Source organism: Sander lucioperca, chromosome 14 (assembly GCF_008315115.2).
Source record: "Sander lucioperca isolate FBNREF2018 chromosome 14, SLUC_FBN_1.2, whole genome shotgun sequence".
NCBI classification, from domain to species: domain Eukaryota; kingdom Metazoa; phylum Chordata; class Actinopteri; order Perciformes; family Percidae; genus Sander; species Sander lucioperca.
This window is the reverse complement of record NC_050186.1, coordinates 32,499,253-32,525,513: the sequence shown is the minus strand read 5'-3', so window position 1 is coordinate 32,525,513 and position 26,261 is coordinate 32,499,253. Positions and strand designations below refer to the sequence as shown.

General features: G+C 39.3%; 1 protein-coding gene and 1 long non-coding RNA gene across 5 annotated transcripts in view; both read left to right on the top strand.

Moving 5' to 3' along the window:
- tpm2 (tropomyosin 2 (beta)) overlaps positions 1–26,261 on the top strand; it is a 44,987-nt gene that overhangs the window by 6,773 nt on the left and 11,953 nt on the right. For 2 of the 4 annotated variants that reach the window (XM_031287370.2, XM_031287371.2), the window contains exons 2-8: positions 2,163–2,288; positions 11,770–11,903; positions 14,534–14,651; positions 15,747–15,817; positions 17,172–17,247; positions 21,350–21,412; positions 24,961–25,030. In XM_031287370.2, coding sequence (XP_031143230.1) covers positions 2,163–2,288; positions 11,770–11,903; positions 14,534–14,651; positions 15,747–15,817; positions 17,172–17,247; positions 21,350–21,412; positions 24,961–25,030 — 658 coding nt within the window. Of the gene's footprint in view, positions 1–2,162; positions 2,289–11,769; positions 11,904–14,533; positions 14,652–15,746; positions 15,818–17,171; positions 17,248–19,062; positions 19,139–21,349; positions 21,413–24,960; positions 25,031–26,261 lie in introns of all 4 variants that reach the window. The other 2 variants (XM_031287368.2, XM_031287369.2) reach the window with 1 other exon arrangement.
- On the top strand, positions 19,434–20,321 carry LOC116041469. The gene is made up of 2 exons (XR_004102967.2): positions 19,434–19,765; positions 19,998–20,321. It is a non-coding gene; the product is annotated as an uncharacterized LOC116041469 (long non-coding RNA).

Sequence of the window (26,261 nt, the reverse complement as noted above, 5' to 3'; positions counted from 1 at the left end):
AACTCAGCAATCTGCTCGTTAGATTGATATTTTCTGTTATGGGTGCACCAAGATAAAAATGTCTTGGGAGTGTGGATATGGTCAGCAGAGATGACAATCTGCCTATTAGATCATCGCAAATTAAAGCATCGCAAATCATTAAATGTAATAGTAATACGCCTGTTAGACTTTGGGATGGCGATGATTTGGAGGTTAGGGTTATCATATGACGTATAATTGAGACGGCAAGCCTTTTAAATCTGGTCATATATATGCAACATGCTCACTGATAAATGGTATGTTACAGCCTTGTCCACACCTATACAGGATTAGAGCTGCAAAGAATAATCCATTAGTTGTCAACTATTTTGATAATCGATTCATTGCTTTGACTCATTTTTTATGAAAACTACTGATGTCAGCTTGTTAAATATGAATATGTTCTAGTTTCTTCTCTCCTCTGGGACAGTAAACTGAATATCTTTGAGTTGTGGACTAAACAAGACATTTGAGGACGTCTCCTTGGGCTTTGGGGAACACTGATCAATATTTTTCACCATTTTCTGACATTTTAGAGACCAAACAACTCATCCATTAATCGATGAACACAATGAAAAGAATCGTTAGTTGCAGTCCTAATGTTAACTGTATGTTAAAGCTTTAGTGTTTTTTTTTTATATTAATATTAATGAACGTCCGTTACATTCAAGCCATTGCCAAATGAGTTGCTACAAAGCTAATTAAGACTATCAGCTCCACAATATATTAATATTATCCGTGATAATTGATGGAGTTCTCTTTTAAAGTTGGTAAAGACTGTGGTGAAAGATGGCTGAACATAGAAAAAGGCAACCCGGACTCGAACGTAACGTTTTGACTTTTAAATACTGAACCCCAAAAACACCATCTTTCCTGAACCATAACCAGCGGTGGAATGTAACGAAGTACATTTATTCCAGTACTGTACTTAAGTCCAAATGTTGAGGTACTAGTACTTGAGTCTTTTCTTTTCATGCCACGTTCTACTTCTACTCCGCTACATTTCAGAGAGAAATATTGTACTTTTTACTTCACTACATTCATCTGTTACAGCTTTAGTTACTAGTAACTTTACACATTAAGATTCCTGCACACAAAACACATGTAGTTTATAAAATCTGATGTTTGATTCTAAAGTAAACTAGCCAAACCAGCCAGTATTTTTACAGTGTAAAGGATCTGAATACTTCTTCCACCGCTGACCACACCCAGAACCTGCGAACAGCAGGTGGGATGCGACACATTAAGCCTGTTCTCTGTAGCTGTCTGTAACAGTAGTATTGATGTATTTTGTAGGAGACAGGGTTTGTTGAGATATCTTGAGTGGTGGACGGAGAATTTCCCCCTCACAGGCCATAAACAAAGGGTATTCTTCCTAAATCAGGGTTCTTTAACACGTGTTAGGCCAGGGACCCTTTAGCTGAAAGAGAGACAGAGTAGGGACCCCCAACATGAACATTGTATAAAATCGAGTTGCACGTTAAACTAGGCTGGGTGGATGAAAATTAATGGTAGAGGTGCAACGATGAATCGATTAATCGATTAGTTGTCAACTATTAAATTAATCGCCAACTATTTTGATAATCGATTAATCGTTTTGAGTCATTTTTTTATTAACAAAAATAAGATTTCTCTGATTTCAGCTTGTTAAATGTGAATATCTTCTAGTTTCTTCTCTCCTTTGTGACAGTAAACTGAAGATCTTTGAGTTTTGGACAAAACAAGACATTTGAGGACGTCCTCTTAGGCTTTGGGAAACACTGATCCACATTTTTCACCATGTTTTGACATTTTTATAGATCAAACAACTAATCGATTAATCGAGAAAATAATCAACAGATTAATCGACTATGAAAATAATCGTTAGTTGCAGCCCTAATTAATGGATATTAATATATGATTTATACATCATGTTTTAATGCACAGTCAACTGTAGTAGAGGCTGCTTTACCTGTAGTCAGCTTATCTTCAATGTGTAAATTAAATGGGTTTTTTTTCACAAATAGGCCAATGTATCTTTGCTGTTAAAATGTTGGATTCATATTAATGCATTTTTCAGACATATTTACATTTTTGAAAGGAACTTTTTAACATAATTTGTGTGCGTGTGTGTGTCTGTGTGTGCGTGCGTGTCCATCCTGTAGCTGGAGGAGGAGCTGCTGGGTCTGCAGAAGAAGCTGAAAGGAGTGGAGGATGAGCTGGACAAATACTCCGAGTCGCTGAAGGATGCCCAGGAGAAGCTGGAGCAGGCGGAGAAAAAGGCGACAGATGTGAGTGAAAGCAGCTGATGCCATGGGTCACATTACTGCAGAGGGGCGACTATATTAAGACCACATTAACCTATTGTACTTGGTCCGGTAACATCGGAATCCCTTCCACAGTAACGCAGGTGCCATTTAGATGACTACACACGTGGGCGTACATTTCATCTAACAATTGGGGGAGTGGGGGGGACAATAAACATTTTTTTTTTTTCCAAGAGCAATTTTTGAAGGGGACACAAATAACACAGCCCAAATTGTACCTGTATTAGCAGGGCTTCTCAAACCGATACGGAAGAGGATTAGGGCCAAGATCATTTTTTGGCCATTTTCAGCCTTTATTCGACAGGACAGCTGAAGACATGAAAGGGGAGAGAGAGGGGGGAATGACATGCAGCAAAGGGCTGCAGGTCGGAGTCGAACCCGGGCCCGCTGCGTCGAGGAGTAACCCTCTATATATGGGCGCCCACTCTACCAACTGAGCTAACCGGGCGCCCACATGTGACCATTTTATTTCAGTTCTACAGTGGGTTTGGTGATGGTGATTTCGGTGCTGTTAAATGTTAAACAAAAAGGATCTTACTCTTTAAGAAAAAGTCTTATATCTGTAGGGATCCTTTCCATCATGTTGTCACACACTTAGAATAATAATCTGAGCCTGTCAGCGGAAAAATGTTATTACTACTTACACAATTATTTTAAGTAAATTATATGTCACTTATATTATCTACAAAACACAGCATGGTTTTAATGATGTTTTTATGGAGGGACAATCCTCAGATGGGGTTGATCATGATCTCCCTGACCCCCCCGCGATTTCCTCCTATGACTACATGTGATGTCAATGTTTTTAATGTATCACTCAAACTGCTTCCTTCAGGCGTTGCAGCACTAGGCCGGTTAACTTGAATTACTGCACCGTAAATTTAGACCGTCAGTGACATCACTAGTGCTATAAACCAACAGTGTCAAGTCTTAGCTCCTTCTGTGTTTAAATACGCACCAAGCAGTTTGTTACTGTCAGTCAAACTCTACAATCCCTACATCTCATGTCCCATAATCATAAGTGTTTGAATGTTGACCTTCAGGGAGCACAATTTTAAAGCCGTATGTGCTAAATCTCCCCGGCGTCAGCATCAGTTCCAGTTGAAAAGCTGTGCTGAGTGGCTGTCTCACCACTGACGGCAGCACAGACGGTATTAAATCTGTCATGCGGAGGATCAGATTCTACCAACATATCATAAAGCGTGTCAGCACCTTGAGGCAAATGCCAACTATTCTAACCAATCTGGGGAGCTTGGCGTAGAGGGTTTGGTTTCTTGAGAGCTAACTTGGCACGAGCCTGTGCAGATGCTGCTGCTCCTCGGGCCGCCGTACTCACCAGGGTTATTATAGAAAACTTAAACTACAATGGAAAGAATCAGTGAAAACTAAACAGAAACTATATAAAATATAAAACCTTCACAAAAAAAACTTAAACTAAACTGTAACTATGTTGCCAGGTTAAAGAAAAGGCAAATCCTTTCAGTTTTCGGTTGCTTTCACACCTGCCTCGTTTGGTCCGTTTCAAACCAACCCTGGAGCATTTTGGTCTGATGGTCCGGTTGGTTTGGGCTGGTGTGAACGCTCATCCCAACTCTGGTGCGGAACAAACAACTAAACTCTGGTCCGCTTGAAAACAGGGGGTCTCGGTTCACTTCCAAGTGAAGTTCAGTTCACTTGAGGTGAGAACGCGATCCGACACAAACACAGGAAGCGAACCAAAAACAGAGCATTTACAGGCCTGCTATTCAACCTTGCACACAATTTACGGACTTATATGTGATGATTAAAGGGATGATAAGTTTCCGATCCATAAGCTGTCCTGAGCACACATTGCCGGTCCCCTGTGTGACATCATCAGTCTGTGTGACATCATCATCTCTCCTTCCCTCGCTGTCTGTCAGCTGCTCATTGTTCGCCTTCTTCTAAGATATCAGAAACACTAAAGCAGAACCAGAAAACCCGAGACGTTATAAATGTGGTGTCGCTCCATTATTTCTGAGAGCAGAAGTGTCGGCGAGTTTCGGATATTCTGTCCAATAGACAAGCGACCGTCTCGACCGTGTGACGTGTGTCTACAGTGTTTGGTGCGTTTGACAAAGTGCAATGTGAAATCAAAGCGAATCAAATGAAAAATGTAACAATGTTGTAACTTCACCCCGAATGGCATTAGTCGAATTAGTCCACCGAACTATGGGTGTGATAGCGCCCTTGGTTTTTTTTACAGAAATTGAGCTCTGAATTGAGTCCCGCAATTGCTTCACATCGGACACTGAAGTAGCGTGAAGATGAAACATTAAACAGCATGGCTTTGTCTATATACAGTTCTCCAACCGTGTATTGTGTTTGTATATAGAGCTACATCCTTCTGAGACATTCTACCTGGCCACAAAACAATAAAAATAAAACTATTGTAAAATTCAAACTAAATGAAAACTAAAACTAAACCTTTCTGAAAAACTGAAACTAAACTAAAAGTAGCAAACACGCGTTGAAAACTCACCAAAGCTCAAATGATATTGAAAAGTCAAAACTAAAATAAAGTAAAAGCTAATTGAAAATTCTAAACGGTTATAACCTTGATACTGGCGTTCATGTGGAACCCCTTTGACACTGTGTGCTAACGTAAGTATTGTTTAGTAAAGGAATGCTACAATAATTTATCTTAATGTGTACCATACACCAATATAAATATATATATTTTATATATATATAATTAGTCTCAGAGAAGGAGACGTCGTGACCGATAAGACCCAATCAGGAGGAGAAACGTTGACGCCAACGTTTCTCCTCCTGATTGGGTCTTATCGGTGTCGGTGTTGTCAAAGGTCTCCGTTTGAAACACAACCCCGCAGATTCAGAACCACAACGGGTCAGAAGTGTTTCCTAATGGCTCCGGTTTAGGGGCTCGGAAACACCAGAGCAGGGGGAATGAGAGGGGGAAACGCCAGAGCAGGGGGAATGAGAGGGGGAAACACCAGAGAAGGGGGAATGAGAGGGGGAAACGCCAGAGCAGGGGGAATGAGAGGGGGAAACACCAGAGAAGGGGGAATGAGAGGGGGAAACGCCAGAGCAGGGGGAATGAGAGGGGGAAACGTAGAAGATATTCCTTTTTAAACCAAAACGTAGCAGTGTAGATGTAGCCTGAGTGTTCCTTTGAACTTTTTCTGCTGACTACACGCAGAATGTGCTTTGAAGACCAGAGCCAGTCATTATGGATAGTTATGTCTTTAGTGCTGATTTCCATGATTCATAGGTCTTGGCATTTATGACCAATTATAGTGCAAAATCACCGAGTGACGCAGGGAGGAGAGAGGACTCAATCTGTTTGTCCTGAAAGGAGTGGGACCTTCCTGTGTTACTGCGATGCTACCAAAGATGGAAAAGAATTGAAGCAAGGCATGGCTTTGTTTATGCTTCCACTGCTTCTCTCCAAACATGAAGCGCTCCCCCTCCGTTCATTCACTTCTGCACATTTGTACTGTACATGCAGCAGGAGATACTCTTAGAGATATTATTTACTGTAAAAGTCATGCCACGGTTACAGCCAGCAGTTTCTGTGTACGGGTATAATAATTATGATATATTAAACCTGAAATGATTTAAATTTGTTTTCAAAATATGTAAATGCTTTATAGTCATTCACCAGATATAACTGAGGGCTTTGGTAATGATACATTAATGATGACATTTTGTTTGCTTGAGCCAAATTAATCTTTAAATGTTCTAAAGCAGGGGTCTTCAACGTTTTTTAAGCCAAGGACCCCTTAACTGAAAGAGAGACGGAGAGGGACCCTCATCGCAAAAAATGTATTAAATTGTATAAAAATGAAGTTGCATATTAAACTGGGCCTACAGTAACATGTAGGTTGGCCTAAAGCCTTTATACATACATTTTTTGCGTAGTATACTAAGCTATTAAAATAAGAATTGTTGACATGATTTTATAAACGTTATAAATCATTTTAATGTTAATATCTGTGGAGGGTTACCTTAGTGACTGCCTTACCTATAGGCCCGTCAGCCAGTTAGCTCCCACTGAGCTGTGAAATCCACTACACAGTTGAACACAGGGCTCGACACCACTCAAACTCAGCACACTATCACCCTCTACTGGAGGCACTGCTACACAGCACAAACACGGCACTCCACACGCCACCAACGTCGACTCACCTCCTGCTCGCCTTCCCCATTTTTGGCTTTAGCAGGGGCGTGGCAGTCATTTCAGAAGTGAGGGGGGACAGATAGTTCAGGAGGAGGATTTTTATTGTAAGATCCATAGGCCAAGAATATGTCTTGGGAGAATAAGTCACGTTGTCACTTTTGTTTTGACATTTCATTTGTCATTTTTTAAGTTTTTTTCAATGTTTTCAAAAGTTAAATAACAGAGCAGGTTGTATGAGAGAATTTTATACAGGCCCAAAAACAGAAAATGTTATGTATTTTAACTGTAGCTAAACACATAAAAGGGGCAAAGTCCAGGTAATGAGCTGCCAGTCCGTTTTTTTTTATTACTTCAGGAAAAAAAGTATTGATTGCTTTTTTCGTCTGCTATTTCACCACTAAATTCATTTCTGAGACTGTTTTATGCGAGAAATTAACTGTGTACAGTTTGAATATGGGCAGTTTTACAAAAATTGATGGCCAATTGCACATTTGCTCCAATTTGGACTTTTGGACTGACTTGGAAGCTCCAGTCTTAGGTGACAGTCAGCTGGCGGTGGCCGGGATCGCTTGCTTACCGGTGGCCAGTACTACTCACAGCCCCCCCTGTCAGCTGGAAGTGGTTTCAGACCCCCCCACCAGCCGTTGGGCCACGCCTCCTCATTTAAATTGACAGCTGTCACTTCTAAATGAAAAGCTTAATGTTAAATCGAAATGTAAAAGGTGAATCTTAAAATGTCAATGTCAAATGTAAAACGTAAAATTCAAAAGATAAAATGTCAAATTGAAAATTGAAAATTATAAAAGACAAAGGCTAAAATAAAAATTATTTCTTTTTTTCTATTTGAGATTTAAATTTAAGTATTTCCATTTAAGCTTTTACATTTCATATTTAATTATGGCATGATTTTTCCTAGTAGCGTTGTAAAATAATACTATTTTTAATTTGATCTTGCTTCGTTTTCTCTTTGGACTTTCAATTTGAATTATGAATAAATATATCCTCCATATTATAGCCTTTAGCAATGACTTCAAACAATACATTCAGTCCATTCAACCCTCCCTTAAACAAAAAGCAATTAAAACTGTAACAGCTTGTACATTGTTAAACATTTTTACATAGATCTTTATTATTCCCCTTAATTGGGATTTTTCTTTTCTTTTTTTTAATTGACAAAATGCATCATACAGAAATCAGGTAAACAGAAATAGCACATGAACATCAATTATACAAACTTATGAAGATAAAAATAAAAAAGCATACGAAGCAATACAAACGAAAATCATTACATAGAAAAAGAATAAAAAGAGGTAGCCTACATGAAAACACAAATTTATAATGAGTCAGAGGTTTCAGTGGGGAAAAGCTCTACAGTTTCCACAATTTTAATACTTTTTTTGTTATCCAACGATCTAAGTGACTTCAGTAGAGATTTAAATTCTATGAGAAAATGTACAAAATTTGGAGATGAATTAGAAAATGTCTGCTTGTGAATATAAAATGTGGCACACAGAATGATAAAGTGTCTTTCCCTTAATTTTGAAATTGTAACCGGAAGAATCGTCGGAGTTGACCATGGATGTATTAAGAGAGTTGACGCCATTAATGCCGACCTCTGACGCCGTTGCCACGGAAACCCCGTGACACCAAACGTTAGGAAAAGAGTTGACAGCATGGCGACTTTTGCCTCTATGGACGCGGTGAGAAGGAAAATCCAAACGCTGCAGCAAGTGGCGTACGAAGCGGAGGAGCGAGCAGAGATGCTGCAGGCGGAGGCGGACATGGAGAGGCAGGCCAGAGAGAGGGTAACGTTACTGTTAAACACCCGAACACCGCGGGGAGACGGCTAACCTTACCGCTGAAGCTGGAGTTCATGAACTACCTTAACGTTACTCTCAATTTTCAAAACAACCAACTGACGTTATCAAATGTAGAACCGTGCTAAAATAAATACATTGTAACTCTCTGGACGAAACGTAAGGTAGCCTACATGTCAATATGTCACGTTCCACCGGACGTAGCCCAGCTTTACTAACGTTAAGCTAACGTTGACGTTACCAAATATGTTACTCTGAATATGTCTAAATATACCATATAGGATTATGTAGCCGACTTCGATGTAGCACAAACATAGTTCACATTTTTGAAAATGTACATTCATTTAAGTATGATGACAGTACAGTAATTGGACTTGGACATTCCAATTGAGGTTGAATTTAAAAGCCTTAATTTGTGTTTTACTACAATTTTTGGATGTAATTTTGATATTGTACTTTTGCTTTCACTCGAGTCCAGTTGAGTCTGTTGAGCTCTCCAATGCTCCACAGGTTTCCTCTGAACTTCAGTCTTTGTTTTAGCACAGTGACAACTAGCTAACATTAGAGACATCCCAGACACAAACACATGCCACATAATATCTAGACTGCAAGGATTTAGGAGATGTATTATTATTTTTTTCATTATCCAAATGTACGGGCTAATTCTGCACTTTTAATCAGACAAATGTGTCCTTGCTTTGCCATCAAAGGTATAAGCCGGTGTTTCTCAAAGAGCGGTACTACTACTCCTAGGGGTACTTCGGTGTAATGCGTCATTTCTAAAATAATTACACTATAATAGCTAGAGAGTTTAAGTGATGGATTTTAAACGTTTGAAGTAGCATTTAATTGTTTTATAAGGTTTTTTTTTTACTCTGTTCAGGGGGTACTTTGCTGAAAAAATATTTATTGAAAAGAGTTTGAAAACCACTGGTTTTAAGCTGGTTTGAAACAACATCATAATTGGTGCTTCTTTCATTCCTTCTCTTACATCCCAAAGGGCTGGTTGCCTGTTGTATTTACGTATTTTTCTTAGTTTTTTGCTTCTACTTTTTCTTCTATTTTTCCCTTTCACTTATAGCTGTGAGTCCCCATTCATCATGTTCTCAGTTTTACTAGTATTTAAGTGTATTTCATCACTGATTTGAATCTGTACAGAGTGTGACCTGAACTGGTGTCACATATTAGCCATCATCAATCATCGATTTAGTAATCATAGCCACATAATAATCATTTGGATGCTTCAAGAGTCGATGAAGATGAAATAAAACTGAAATTGTTGTATTGGTTTTTAAGTATTAAATATTTGATGCATCCAAATATGGATTGTGTCTGTTCTGCCTCTGAATATAGGCAGTCATCACTGTCATTGTGGTTCTTAATTATAGTATACAGGTTTTTCCCTACCATTATAAGGCTTCGATTCAGCACTTAACTTAATTTTCAATTAAATTTTATTTATTGTGTCAAATCACAACAGGAGTTATCTCAGGACACTTTACAGATAGAGTAGGTCTAGACCACACTCTATAATTTACAAAGACCCAACAATTCCCCCACCCCCCAAGAGCATGCATTTGGTGCGACAGCGGCGAGGAAAAACTTCCTTTAAACAGGCAGAAACCTCAGACAGACCCTGGCTCTTGGTGGGCAGCCATCTGTCGCTGCCGGTTGGGACACAGAGACACTGATACAGATATACAGAAATATGATTTATAGTAATTATAGCAGTTGGCTTGATACGCCGTGGCACTTATATTAACAATAAAGATGATATACAGTGCTGCTCATGAGTTTAGGAACCCATGCCTTTAGAATTAAAATAGCCCCACATCATCACATACCCTTCACCATACCTAGAGATTGGCATGGGGTACTTTCCATAAAATCATCTCTCAATGCAAATCAAACCAGCTATTAGGCTAACCGAAATAAAACCATGCCAATCTCTAGGTATGGTGATGGGTATGTGATGATGTGGGGCTATTTTAATTCCAAAGGCCAAGGGAACTTTATCAGGATGCATAGTATCCTGGATCCATGAAATAACTGGCCTTTAAAAATAAAAATCTGCCTTCCTCTATGGGAATTTAACATAGGGGCGTACTTACTTATGCCCCCTGTATTTTAAGGAAGAACATTTATTTATTTACGATACATTATTCATTCACAAAGAAAATTGGTGTACTTAAAGGTTGGATTTTTCCTCATTTTTATAATTAAGGCATTAAGATCAATTTCCAAAAGATGATTTTTTTATTCCTCTTTTAGTCAACTTTAGCATGGGTTCATAAACTTATGAGCACCACTGTAACTGTGACAACTATGACTAGAAATAATAGTAGCAGCAGTGCAGGGCGTCGAGCAGCCCTGCACTGTAAAATCATCAAAACAAACTGAACAATTTTTTTAAAGTTTTTTTTTTAGATCTAATGTTTGCAGTTGGTCCCCAGTGGACTTCTTTAGCAAGCTATAAAGTTATTTATTATCTGCTCTAGCTTTTTTAATGTTTTAGACACAAATATGGTCGTTTTAGTGCATTGGTGCACTAAAACGACCATCTCAGGATCTCAGGATGTAAAACCATTTGCCCGAAGATGGTCTAGTACCAATCGTTGCCCTTTTATTAAACTTTATATATTTATTTGCAGACAGTGTGCGGGAGTTTTCTTTGCAACTTTTGACCTGCTTGTCCCCCTCTGACGCAGCTGTCTCACGTTCTAGATGTGCAAAGTATTTCTCTGTACGGAATAATAATGGTCCAAACCTATGTGAAATTGCTGATTTTTTTGTCAACCACGTGACATTTTCTTGAGGGAGGACCCATAGACTCCCTGCCAAAAGACGTGCGCCTAAGGCTGCGTCCGAAATTCCACACTATCATGCTATTTAGTAGTCTAAAACAGTCTGTGAGATTTTTTTTAGTATGTCCGAAACCTTATTATGAAACCAATAGTACGCAAATTGCATACTATTTCCAGTAAAATATTACAGTATGCAATACTGGACACTACGCCGACATAAATATCCCACAATGCAATGCGGTAACAACGACAACGTTCATAACAGACAAACAGACAGAAACCGTGGAGCTCTGTAACGTCAATAACGCTCTAATTTACATTTCTACATATTCAAACGACTGTTGGTCTAGTTATTCACCTCTTTCAGTAATTCAAGTGTTATCTGGTGATGCCGCTGGAGCGGAGGTCGGCAGGGGTTACCATGGTTACGCGTCTCCAACGGCAAAGAGGCTCTCAGGAAGTGACCTTGAAAATTACAGCTTAGTGCGTCCGAAAAGATACACACTACTGTTTATTTACACAAAAGTATGTTGAACTATAGTTTAAATGTTGAGTATGTAGTGCAGAGTATGCAATTTCGGACGCCACCATGTCTTCCACAAACCTAGGGAAAACACTGGTATGATGTGTGTGTGTGTGTGTGTGTGTTTGTGTCCCTACAGGCTGAGGCTGAGGTGGCGTCTCTAAACAGGCGTATCCAGCTGGTGGAGGAGGAGTTGGACCGCGCTCAGGAGAGACTGGCGACTGCTCTGCAGAAGCTGGAGGAGGCTGAGAAAGCTGCGGACGAGAGTGAGAGGTGAAGAGCTTCATGTCACTTGAGTTTTTCCCTTTGTGTTCCAGTTAGTTGCAGCAGGGCTGGATCCAACTGTCGGGGGGGGGCAGGATAACAAATAGCTGATTGGCCCAGAGTCTCAGAAAGCCACATGTCAGTCAGTTTGTGATCATTTGATTCAATGCAAACGTGTGTAAGAATATCAGCGGTGGAACAAGTATTCAGATTTTCAGATCATTTTGAATCAGAGATTCAGATTCAGACTTTTTAAGTAAAAGTACTAATACAACACTGTGAAAGTACTCTGTTACAAGTAAAAGTCCTGCATTGAAAATGTTACTACAGTAAAAGTCTGTAAGTATCATCAGGAAAATGTAGTTAAAGTATTAAAAGTAAAGAAGAATCCTCCCATTTTAGAAAGAGTAAAGGATCCAACCAGTTGTGTGTTGTGACCATTGTCTTAATCATCTCAGCTGGACTCGTAGGCCGTTATATTGTTGGCTAGTTTTATGTAGAATCTAACATCAGATTTCATAATGTGTAAAGTAACTAGTAACTAAAGCTGTAACAGATGAATGTAGTGGAGTAAAAAGTACAATATTTCTCTCTGAAATGTAGCGGAATAGAAGTAGAAAGTGGCATGAAAATTCCACCACTGAAGAATATGCACCATGCAAGCCTGTATTCTGTCACAGGGTCCTTTGAGGTTTATTGTGCTCCAGTGGTGAATATTTGTAGTTGATCAAACGACCACAAAGTCACCCCCGCACAGTCAGTTGCCTGGTTAGTATTCCAGCCTTTACCCAAGAAGACTAAGGCATACAGTTTAAGGTTTTTTTTCCCGAGCAGTTCATTGATAACTCCCGGTGTAGTGTTTGTTGAGTGTCAGGCTGAAAGACCTTCCTGTTGGGTCAGGAGTGATGTTCCTGTGTTATCACCAGGGCCATACGCAATCTGAGGACGCAGAATTCCGTCAAAGATTTTTGACAAATAAAAACCAAGCCAAGCAGAAAAGCCACCAGTCCACTACATTCCTCAGATTTCCATTGTGGATAACCGCTGAAAACTGTAAAACTGTAGATTACGTTTTGGTCGTTTCACTGACAATGTCCAGCTTTAAAAATTGCATTACACCATGAATTGGGTCATATGAAAGTTCAGTGTTGGACCAGTATACGTAGCTTATTTCATTTAATTTATCTAATGGCACATAAAACATTAGCAATAAAAAAAAGAATAGAATATGCAAGGGAGGCCAAAACATAATAAATTCCCATAAGAAAAAACAGAAAATGAAAAATTAATCTAAATACAAAATATTAAAATAAACTAGTAATTTACCTACATACCATTTCTGGGATTATCTAGCATGGTGTAATGTAATTGTTTTGCACTTTTACACCTACCTCGCTTGGTCCTGACTTTTCAGTTTGATCCAAACCAAAATGACAGATGTGAAACCTCCCCCGGACCAAACAGCCGAAATTTGGTCCAACCAAAAGAGTAAGTCTCTGTTAGAAGACCGGGGAAGCTCCTTAAGGAACAGCTCAGTGCTTAGTGTGTATGCTACATGAGGGAGAGTGTGACGGTGAATGTGCTCAGTGCAGACAGCTGTCGGCTATCAGAGCTGAGAATACATCAGTTTACTTGTTAAGTAGGAGTAAATGTACAGTGTAGCTTTCAGTTTGTCTCTCTGAATAAATGCTGCAGCTCCTCAAACCCCAAGTAAAGTTCCCATGTCTTGCTCCTCAACATCACAACAACACAAGAAGAGCCGCGGCAGTAGGGGAGAGCAGCCACGCGTACGTGATGACAACACAACGTCGTTTTATCACGTACAGTATAGATAGATAGATAGGTGGATAGATAGATAGACTTTTATTGATCCAAAATTGGGAAATTTCAGTGCTACAGCAGCAAAATATCAGACACACAGCACACATACAGAATATACAAGAACTAATAAATTATAAATAGGATAGAATACAAGAACAATGAAGATAAAAAATACAAAGGAAAGAATGTACAAACATATATACAAGTTAAGTACAAGATAAAAATGTACAAATGTAAATAGTATTTATAAAGATGTGATGGTATATGACTCTTTATCTAACACTCAGTGATGAAGTGTTGAAACGTTTTATTGCATATAGTTCTTTAGTGCGCTTGCATAACTGCAGTGTGAAACCAAAACTTACCGGATCAAATGTATACAATGTAACAAAAACATGAACCTTGGTCCGGACTTTCAGGTGTGAAAAGGCCCTTACTGGGACTGACCGGGCGCTGATTGATGTTCTCCCACAGTATGGGTCCTACTGTAAATACTGAGTTTTAACAAGGGGAATATGACGGCGGCTTGACTGAATGAAAATCTGAATTTAGCTGAAAATATTTCCCAAAAGGAGTGTAGGCTTTCAAACTTATGTATGGCTCTATACACAAATTTACAAATTTGGATCCTATTGATGTCAAACACAGAAAGAATTTTCATATTCATGAAAACAATGAGATGGATGGCTGCCTGAAACTAGAAGAAGTAGCAAGAGTGGCATGAATGTATGGACCCATACAATGTTCCAATAAGAAAGATGTGGATGTGAGAAAAGGTTTTGGGTTAACGGTGCTTGTCTGCTCCTCTTGTCACTCAGAGGGATGAAGGTCATAGAGAACAGAGCTTCCAAAGACGAGGAGAAGATGGAGATCCAGGAGATGCAGCTGAAGGAGGCCAAACACATCGCTGAGGAGGCCGACCGCAAATATGAAGAGGTGGGGCAATCACTGGTTCTGCACAGTGAAAAAGTGACTTAACCCTTGTGATGTCTTCCGGTCGACCATGCATTTTTTCTGGGTCAAAATTTAAAATTACTTTTTTTTTGGTCCTCTTTTTAGACACTTTAGTTGCTTTTCCCGATGTTGTTGTCACTTTTCTTTTGAAGATTTATCACTTTCTGTGATGTTTTTGAAGCTTCTCCCAACGTTTTTGTCCCTTTTTTCCAATTTTTTTGTCACTTTTGTCCGATGTTTTTCTGCGCTTTCTTTGACGTTTTTTGTTGTTTCCCCCCCATCCCACGCCCCACGTAAAAGGTTGGTTTTTTGGGGGCATTTAGGCCTTTACTATATAGGACGGCTGAAGATGTGAAAGGGGAGAGAGAGGGGGAATGACATGCAGCAAAGGGCCGCAGGTCAGAGTCGAACCTGCGGCCGCTGCGAGAAGGACTGAGCCTTTGTACATGGGGCGCACGTTCTACCAGGTGAGCTATCCAGGCACCCCTCCCCCCCCATGTTTTTGAAGCTTTTTCTGACATCTTTGTCACTTTTTTCAACATTCTTTTATCAATTTCTTTTCAAATGCTATAAAATTGAATGAAACACCTAAATTCAATGAAAGTAGTGAACTCCTCATTTAATTTAAATTTAGACAATTGAAAGAAACTTTTTTTGAAAGTTGGTCAAATTAGACCTGAGGACAACAGGAGGGTTAAATAAAGAAAGTTAGGGACGCTAAATCACGTTTGAGGTAAAGGTGGATTTGTTATTGCAGTAGAGGATATGTCAGATTATCCCATTCACATGTTAAGATAAAAAACATTTTTACCAGACTAACTGTTAAGAATTTAGGAATTGGTTAAAGGCAGGTAATGACTTTACGACTTGGACTTGACTTGGGACTTCATAGACCATCATCACCACTGAATATAGTACATACTATACACAACCAGTACAGTATGTAGTATGGAATTGGAACACAGTAACAGTGCCAGTGAGGGTAAATGCTAAAGGTTAGTGTAATTACAGATCCTCTTTGTAAGCACAGTAGGAAAAGAGAATGGTTTCAGTTGCGTGTGTTTTGGATGTCTGCAGGTTGCCCGTAAACTGGTGATCCTGGAGGGTGATCTGGAGCGCTCGGAGGAGCGGGCGGAGGTGGCTGAGGCGTAAGTCAACACCTGCACCATGAAAACTCACACCGACACCAGAGCCACTGTGCATTATTCACGGGATCACTACTATGGCAACCTGTGATCTTACACATTCACTTGTGATTGACTTACCATCAAACAACCCCCCCTGTGTTTATAGTGAATTGTTAAGTGCTGCATGGACACATTAAGTCTTAACGATTCTCTTAACAACTGCAATTAATTAATGTTTATGATTAATCTGCTAATTCTTTTTTTTCAGTAAATGGATTAATCATTTGAGCTATAAAATGCCAATCACAAGTTCCCGGAGTTTATTTTATCCGACAAACCGTCCCAAGAAAAAGAGAAACTTGAACCTATGCTTGGCGTTTTGCTTTATAAATGACCTAAACGATTAGGATTAGGAAATGAGCTCACAGTGTAACATACAGTATCCCTTACTAGGGCTGGGCAATATATCAATATTATGTCGATATCGTGATATGAGACTAGATATCGTCTTAGATTTTGGATATGGTAGCATCTTGATATGGATTAAGTTTTTTATTTTCCTGGTTTTAAAGGCTGAACTTAGACTGTTCTAGCTGTCTATTATTTGCCTTAACCCACTCAGTCATTATATCTACATTGTTGATGATTATGCAGTGTTTCCCCCAGTGTATTGCAAGCCTGGTGGCCCACAGGGCCTATGTTGCACCCCACCAGGCCTAACCTGGGGAAAATGTTTAATGTATTTTTAAGACGTTTTTTTAACTAATTACAGTCAGGCAGCTCGATTGTAAACTTAGACCTAGTCAAATCTACAGTCAGCTTTTAGCACTGACTTAATGTATGGCCCTATGGAATCTGTCTCATAGCTTTTTTAAATTCACAATTTCGCAATTCCGTCCATGATTCTGTTATCACAGAAACTATTGGGCTCTACATTAATGCTGCCATCAGTCTGTGACTGGCCCGAGCCGGGCCATCATCGGAAAAAAACACACTTGCCACCGGGCCTAACAATTTTTCTGGAGGAAATCCTGTTATGTATCTAAAATTTAATTTTGAAGATATTTTTTAAAGCACCAATTGTCAACCCTACGATATCATCGCAATATACAACATTGAGGTATTTGGTCAAGAATATAGCGATCTGATTCTCTCCACATCACCCAGCTCTATCCATTCCACATGATTGTGCTAGACAACCACATTTAGTCAGACACATGTAATAACCGTTTTAACAATACTTCTTAAATGTGGGTGTGTGTTTTGATGTAATGCATGCCTGAATACACTACCACCGCCTGTTTGGGACTTGTTGTCTGTTATTGTTCTATGCACTGTCCCCCTCACCCCCGACCTCCTGGACTAACCCCTTCAGGCGAGTGAGGGAGCTGGAGGAGGAGCTCCGACTAATGGACCAGAATATGAAGTCCATGATGTGCGGAGAGGAAGAGGTACTTAACTGTACGAAAAAACTCCAGACAGGTCTAACTCTGACCTGCTGCCTTCTGCTCCTCTGACTTGCAGAGCTCTCGACCCCTCTCTCTGTTTTCTGTCTGCACTCAGCCTCAAGCATGGCCTTCAAGCAGTACTTAACGGATAACTCTGGTGATATTCTATGCTGTTTTTCTCATTACAACAAATCCCATGAATAGGCCAAAACCAACAATGAATTGATGTAAGGGTAAAAGTTTGGTTTTCAGAAGTGTGTGTGTGTGTGTGTGTGTGTGTGTGTGTGTGTGTGTGTGTGTGTGTGTGTGTGTGTGTGTGTGTGTTGGGGACACGTCTGTAGTTAAAGGGTAATTTTGGTAGTTTTCAACCTGGACCCTATTTTCCCAGGCATTAGTGTCTAAGTTACTAATGTGAACAAGAATCTTTTTAAATTGGCCCAGTATTCAGGGAGAACGCTGTAACTGGCAGCCGCGAACCGGGCTGCAATATAATCATATAGGGGAAATGCGCACTGTCAATTTCCTTACACTAAAAGTTCTGTTTTTGCCACTGACAGGCTCATATTATTATTCTAAGTGTCTGACAACATGATGGAAAGAATCCCTACAGAGATATATATACTATACTTTTAGCATGTATAGACCCCTAATTCACTCATTTACATGTGGAAATATATTGGCTCTATACATGCTAAAAGTACTGTTTATTTACATGGAGTCTGGTGAGTTTGGCGATGGTGATTTCAGGGCCGTTTCTGGTTAAACAAAAAGGATCTTACTCCTTAACAAAAAGGTCTATCTCTGTAGGGACCCTTTCCATAATGTTGTCAGACACTTAGAATAATAATCTGGCAAAATCTCCACCAATCACATTGTATGGCTACCTGCAGTGGTGTAGTCTAATGTATTGTAGTGGGTATACCGTACCGTATATATATATATATATATATATATATATATAAGCCAGAATCTACCTTTGGGGGACGGGGCATATCATAGTGGGGGGTCTGGGTGTCCTCCCCAGGGAAGTTTTGAGCGTCAGCAACTTCATTTCCTGTATTCGGATACACTTTTATGCACCAATTTACGGTGGAAATACCTTTTATTTAGTAGCCTGGATGCCCGCCGAACTTAGCCCCGCCCACAACATTTGAGGTCGGGAAATTCACATTCTGACTAGAATCTGAGTATGACAATGTCAGGCTATTTATTTAGCCTATGTGATGAAGAAAAACACAGACGACAATTCAAAAATGTATCAAATATATAACGGAAAGTATGTTGTTGCATGTCATTTAGCATTTTTAAGTGGGTATGTGGAAATCCTGGAGTTTTCTTAGTGGGTATACTACTGAGTATACCTGCGTATCACTGTAGACTACACCAGTGGCTGCCTGTATGTACAGTAGTATTGAGAGAAAGACTAACATTGTTGGTTTGAGTCTGCACATGGGACTTACTGGAAAAAATATAGAATAACAACAGATTCATTTTTTTAATTTGTGATTAATCATTATCTTAATTTTGGCTGTTATCTGCCACCCAGCCATGTCTACATTTCCTGTTTAAAAACACCCTGGCATCTTGCTAAAACCCTCTTCAGCACTCTTACTGTGAGTCAGGTGTAAACAGAGCCGTTTTCATGACAGATCGTCATCTTCTGTCTCTGAGTAACACAGACAGAATTTTTTTTCTAAAAATGTTGGGAGTGGTCCTTCAAACCAGTGTCAGGGTTTGAGCTCTTCTGCTTTCCTACCTTTCAAATCACTACCTTTTTTCTCCTGCTTTTCCTCTCTCTCTCTCTCTTGCCTTGCTCAGTAAATCAGGAGACCTTGAGGAAGAGTTGAAAAATGTCACCAACAACTTGAAGTCACTGGAAGCCCAGGCTGAGAAGGTACAGTAGGAGCTGAGGGACATTCAGCCACAGGACCGGGCCAGTCAGAATAAAACAAAGACATTTAACAGCACACATACCATCCTAATCAGCCTACTATAGAGACGATCAATAGGGACGTTCAGGTGACAGAGACATGCATCCCTTTTTCTAAAAAGTCCCTGACAATAAAGCTCATGTCCATTTGTACGACTGACGTATGATGTTGACTTGAAAATTGGGGAATCGGTTAAAACTACATTTTATCATGCAGTGGACAGAATGGTTTTTTTTTTGTCCAAAGAGTTTTTGAGGACCATGGGAATACTAAGTGTTGTTCAACAACCTTCAGGGTTTTTCAAAGATTATTTGACGTATCTTTCAGAAGGACCGATGCTCTGTGACCTGAATGTGCCCTAACGTATGGAAGCAAAGAGACAGAAGTATTTGATTGAAATTATTTTATTAGGAATAACCCCTTGAGATGTAGCATCTAATTTTCAGTACATTCACAATTAGACAAGACGGTTAACAAAATAACACCAACAAAAAAAGAAGAAGAAAAAAAAGCAATACATATCAGGAAAAAAAAAGGCATCAAAATCAGGCAATCGTACTCAATGTCTTAGCCGAGCAAGAATTAAATTGGTTATTAGTAATATGGGCAGTGGTATTTACAGTGATATAAATATAAAGGTGTTGTAGAGATGTAATGGACAGGTACAGTAGATTCTGTAATAAGAAGACAGGGCAATTTTAAAGGAGTGGAGAGATTAAATGGATTACAATGTTTACAGGTAAATTATTCCAATCTGAGGGAGCTTTAAACATTAAGGCTGAAATAATAAAATGTATGTATACATTTATAAATAAACTGTAGCCAATGCTGCTGTCTTCTTATTGAAGGTGAAGTTGTTCATACTGTACATAATAGAATGATGAGTTGTGAAAGGACATCCAAGAATAAATCTACAGTCTATTGTAAACATGGAGAGGGAGGAGATTAGTGTTGGGTGCAACTTGATATACAACATAGGCAGGGTGCGATTTGTGAAAAAAGCGGAGGGGGGGGGGGGATGTCTTTTGATCATGCACAACAAAACAAAACATGCAAAAATGAAATCCCCCTTCCAGTACCACCATGGATATAGAGCCACTCGACCAACCATGCCAAAACACTTATTTATGAACTTCAATATCCAAACGGGGATAAACATAATTCAGCAGAGGCAGGTAAATAAATCGCATCCTGAACATAGGCGTAGTCCAGAATTGGTCAAATTAGTTGCTCCACACAAGTTTCTTTCTAACAATAAAAGAGACGCAGTTACTCAAGCGACAGAGAACACCAGTACCAAATTTGATTATTTTATTTTACAATATGATTAATGTGACATTTAAATGAGAGCTCAGAGTCTATAGGTATTTGGTGTGTTCAACAGATCTTTGGCCCAAGCATTATACCTCTGTCTGAATATACTTATAAGGTTAGATATGTTATGCATGGAAGATGCATACCCTTGACTTTAGTGGTTTTCAGGGGAGCATGTTTATCCAGAACATTAATAAATTCAAAGTATAGAAAAAGTGTTTTCATTTTAACAGCCACTGAAAACTTCATATTGTAATTAAAATAGGACATTTGTTGATTTGCAAATTAAAAAAAGCTGAATTAAAATAAATTCAAGTTTATAGAACTAAAAAAAAACATAGATTCATGTTGCTAAAAATGAGACTGTTCAAATTCAGATATAGAATTTCAAGTTAAATAAATAAAATATATTTCAATTCAGTCTATCAAATTCAAGTTGAACAATTCACATAGCAGAACAAAGAAATTCAGATGCATGGTTTAAAAGTAAAATATTTCAATTTTAAGTATTCAGTGGCTGTTAAAATTCAAATACGTATGTCTTTTATTTGCTTCCATAATAATGAACATGTCAGAGGCACAAACTGTGGTTAAGGAGACATAAGTGACAAAGTTGAAACGCCCTACAGCTATCTTAACATTTTACTGTTTCTGTTTTTGTGTTTCACACCCAACTGGGCATATTTATCCTACTTATTGTTCTTAAAGAAATTCAAATAATCTCCTTAAGTAATACAGCATAGTAGTGTACTAATCATATATGTATGAAATCTGTCTCCTTTTAGTAGTGAATACTGGAGTTGTGAATGTATTTTTTTAATGCACTTTGTAAAAAAAAACAACTTATTTTTGGATTTCAGTACTCGCAAAAGGAGGACAAATACGAAGAAGAAATCAAAGTTCTTACAGACAAACTGAAAGAGGTGAGAATTCTACAGTGTTACTATTTCTAGTGATTAACAATTTTTTAATTTTAATTTTTTTTACAAAATATAAAACATACAACTCGCAACAGGAACAAATTCCTAATTTTCTAGTATACACATCCAATGTGGCAAACCGTTTATATGACATCTTTCCAAACGCCGCCACCTTAGCCATCTCACAAGCCCACTCCTGGATTGACGGCACCCCTTCATTCCTCCATCCTCTTAAAATAATATGTTTGGCTATTATTAAACTAGTCTGGACCCAGCTTCTTATGCGTTTATCCATCCCTACAGGATTGACCCATCTCCCAGAACAAATACTTTTGGGCTGAATGGAACCTGGCTTCCTGCGATCAGACTTAGATTATCATGTATCCCAGTCCAAAATTCCTTGACCTTATCACAGGACCATAGGACATGAAGTAATTGGCCGTCCCTCTGTCTTACATTTCCGTGTTACTGTTTCTGTTGCTTACTCCTCCCTTAGGAGCGTATCCGACTGTGTATTGACCAGTGTTGGGCAAGTTACTTCCAAAATGTAATACATTATAGATTACTAGTTACTGTCATTTGAGAGTAATTAGTTATATTACAATATTACTGTCTCTGAATTGTAATGCGTTACACTACTTTTGCATTACTTTTGAGTTACTTTCACCAAAATAACAGGGGAAGTTTGATTTGGCAGCTAGCTTGTGAATTTCACCACCGGATCAATAAAGTTTCCTCTTTATCCACTTTAATACATCATAGATTATTCATATTTTGTATAATTAATATAAATATGCAAAGTAACTAAAGCTATACAAAATAAATAAGTAAAACGTATAATAGGCAAGTAGGAGAAAATGAAAATACTCAATTAAAAGTATGGCATTGTTGTAAAATGTTTGTTTATAGCACTTCAATAAGAAATTCATGTTGTTTAGGTTAAAACACTCTAAAGGAAATGTTCAATTATAGTGTGATTAAAACTCACTATTAACATTATTTACAGTACTTGATTGACAGCTGATTTGTGAAAAGGTAGCCTACACAACCTTATTTAACAGTAATTTAGTTTTACTGCGAACCGTCACAGGGAGTGCTTTTATTTTGAAGTAGGCTACACGGAAGTTGTCTGTTGTGTAGCCTACTCTTGCTAGCTTACTGAGATGCAACATGTCCGTCAGGCTCAAGTTGTTCACTTTCTTGTTTGTAAAACTGCAACATATTGAACAGTAAATGGTCACAGTAAAAGACAAGCGCTTTTGGTCGTCATTCGAAGCCATTCCACTACAGGCAGAGTTACTCTCCACGGCTGATAAAATGCAATGATATTTACGTGTAGCAAGCCTCAACATTAATTCCCGACATGTTTATATCTGTCAGCCGCTGACGTACCGTCACCTGTTGGGACATACATGCTGTCCGTACCGTCTCTGGTTCTGACCACGGGAACAGAAACAGGACAGCTCACTTCAACGCAGCGTAATAACTCCTGAAAATAATATCCATCTCGCAAATGTATTTGTCTCTGCAGTCATCTCAACCATCGAATACAGCGACAGGAAAATAATATGGCTTTTTTTTTTCCTGTGAAGAAATGTGTCGCGGTGTTGGTGAATTCTTAAAAAAACCAATGCACCACTAAATGTTGCGTTAAAATGCATTGTAACTCGCGTTACTGAGACTGTAACGAGTATAATATTACCGAAATTTAATTAGTAATGCATTATATTACTGCGTTACAGCAAAAAGGAATACATTACTGTAATTGCGTTACTTTTGTAACGCGTTACTCCCAACACTGGTATTGACACATATTGTTGTGCTGTGTAAGCGCTGTGCTATGGCTACCTGTCAAATATAGGATTCAGTTTAAGATTCTCACATTAACATACAGTGCATTGCACGGTCAGTCACCTGCATACGTGGCAGACCTACTGGAACCTTATTTGACAGCGCGCCCTCTACGGCAGGGCTCCAGACTAACTTTTTGCCTTGGTTGCACTGTTGCGCCTAACTTTTTTATTTAGGTGCACCAGCACAAAATGTAGGTGCACCCAAGTTTTTCCTCACGTCGCCGTTAACGCTGAATGGGGATACACGATATATAGCTCTGTATTTTTTTACCAGGTGGGCTAAATGTTTTAGTTTTAAGTCAAAGCCACTTTTCACAAGCTCTTTTATTAAAACTGCATTTTATTTTAATCACAATCTAAGACAGGGTTTTCTTTACCAGTTTGAAAATATACAGCTGCAACACATTCAGAAAGTTATCTGAAATAAATAGCCTAGGATATATTAAAAAATATACATATCTATGAGAAAGCTCCTTCACTTATTTTCAACAACAATAACAGACTGATTAAAAGAGAGAGAGGACGCCCCGATAGCTCAGTTGGTGTATATATAGAGGTTCGACTCCGACCTGCGGCCCTCTCCTGCATGTCATTCCCCCCTCTCTCTCCCCTTTCATGTCTTCAGCTTTCCTATCAAAATAAAGGCCGAAATCTTAAAAAAAAAAAATAAAAAAAACAGAGGGAGAGGGATGTGCAATGGACTGAAGCGTACGCTACTCACAGAGTGACGGCTGACTCATTATGAATGGGTCCAGTACGGGTCGAATGCGCTTTGGCGGGTCAGCGGCGTTACACACAACACACGTCTTGTGTAGGCTATGAAATGTCTGTATCGTCACTGCGCTGCATTTTTATGAACTATGATATTCTGGCCATGGGTCACATCTCTCGCCATGGTCCAGCAGGCTCCATCTCACGCTATTAGGCTACTCAACGAACTGAAGTTAGTTGCATTTAATAACTTGTGTTTTTCGCCGTGGCGGCCGCAATAACACAGAGTTACCAGCGTAAACACTGGTACCAATACAGGTTTCCCTCTCATACTTAAAAATATATAGTTGTGTTAATAACAATTACAACTGTAGACAAATGTCAGCAGTTTGGACCGGCAGCGCTGTGTCAGACAGACAAACAGGGACAAACTGCTGCAGGGGTGCCTTGTGTGAGTGAATTGAGGCGGGGCTGCGCGGCGAGAGATCCAAACATAGGCACGGCTTTACAGAAGGAATGGGTCACGTAACGCAACATTAAACCATATTGATATAAACGACATCGCTTCGTTCGTGGAGAGGCAGCGGATGCGAGGACGTTAGGTGCACTGGTGCGACCTAGGAAAAATCTTAGTCGCACCCTTACAAATTTTGGTCGCACTCTAGAGCCCTATATGGTCTAATATGTCAAATTTGCTAACTGTTCCTCGCACCCAGCTTAGGACCCGTGGTGACCGAGCCTTTGACTTTGGAACACTCTGCCTCCTCTTATACGATCTGCTGTCTCTGCTTTTATAAACAGGCGTTTAGTTGACCTGTCTGCACTGTATTTTAATTTTTCTTTGTGATTTTAATTGTGCACTGTGTTTTAATATGTATCATATTGTATGTTTTATGTAAAGCACTTGGTGATTTTTGTCTGTAAAGCGCTATATAAATAAATTTGACGTACTTACTTACTTACTTACTTACTTTGTGTGTGTCCCAGGCTGAGACCCGTGCCGAGTTTGCAGAGAGGTCTGTGGCCAAGCTGGAGAAGACCATCGATGATTTGGAAGGTATTCAACACTCACCTGTGGTCTGCTTCTCTGACAGCAGAAACATGTCTTGGAAATGTGTGAAAGTAACAAACCGCTTCGCTAATTCCAGTTCTTCTGTTGGAACTGAATTGATGACAGGGTTGGGCATCGTTTTTTTTTATTTTAACAATTCTGATTCCAATTCCGATTCTTCCTTTCAATTCCCGTTCTTATCGATTCTCGATTTGGATTCTTTGAGGGCTGGAGTTGAAACGGGTCACATGCTTATTTCACAGATAAGAGGAACATTTGATTTTTACATTTTGATTGAATGGTGATTTACAGTTTTACCGAGCTTTTTCCAACGTAAAATAAAGCCACACTTTAGAGCGCCACTTATTGTGCTCCGTGGCTGCAACACAACAAGCGCCTGGAAGTACGCTGGCCGCCACAGAAACCACAACTTGCGAGTATTACATTTGGAACCGATGATCTGATTTGAAAACTATTCCAAATGATTCCAATAAAGAAATGATTCCATTGAAATCGTAATTTTTGAAATGATTCCAAGTTGGAACCGGTTCTCGATGCCCAATCCTAGCTGTGTCCTAGCCATTGATGATTAGAAGAACCATATCACCACTATCTAAATCATTGCATGTGCTGGTTATGCAACTTGAGAATTAACTTGTTCTTAGTGTGTAAATATACAGTGGTCACCAGTTTAACTTATCCAAAGGCAGAAGGTTGATAGCGAGATGCATTATTTCTGGGCGTTTTCACCTCTGTGGACCTGTGGTCTTGATGAGCACAGTGTTGTGAGGATCTGTAGAGGCTTATGGTGTCTGGAATCAGTCAAATTGTGCCTGGGTGCTCTTAAATGCCACCCTCAGCTTTTGATGGTGCCTAAATTGAGCCGTTTGCCTCCAAAACAAACGTGCTTGTTTGGGTTTTTATCATCAGTTGATCTGTTTCAATGTACAGATGGCATGTGCAGTCTATGCAGTCATGTATTTTAGGCTGTGCACAAAAGTCCACAAGACATACCTGTACACCCTCACAGACATGGGCAGCTATGTGGATGAGGAGGTATACTTTGACCTTAAGGACAATTTATGCTCCAGCGTAAAATTAACGCCATGGATGCGTAGGAGATACAGACCCTACAAGTGAGATACAGATCCTATGCCTCAGATACAGACCCTATAAATGAGATACAGACCCTATGCCTGAGATACAGACCCTATAAGTGAGATACAGACCCTGTAAG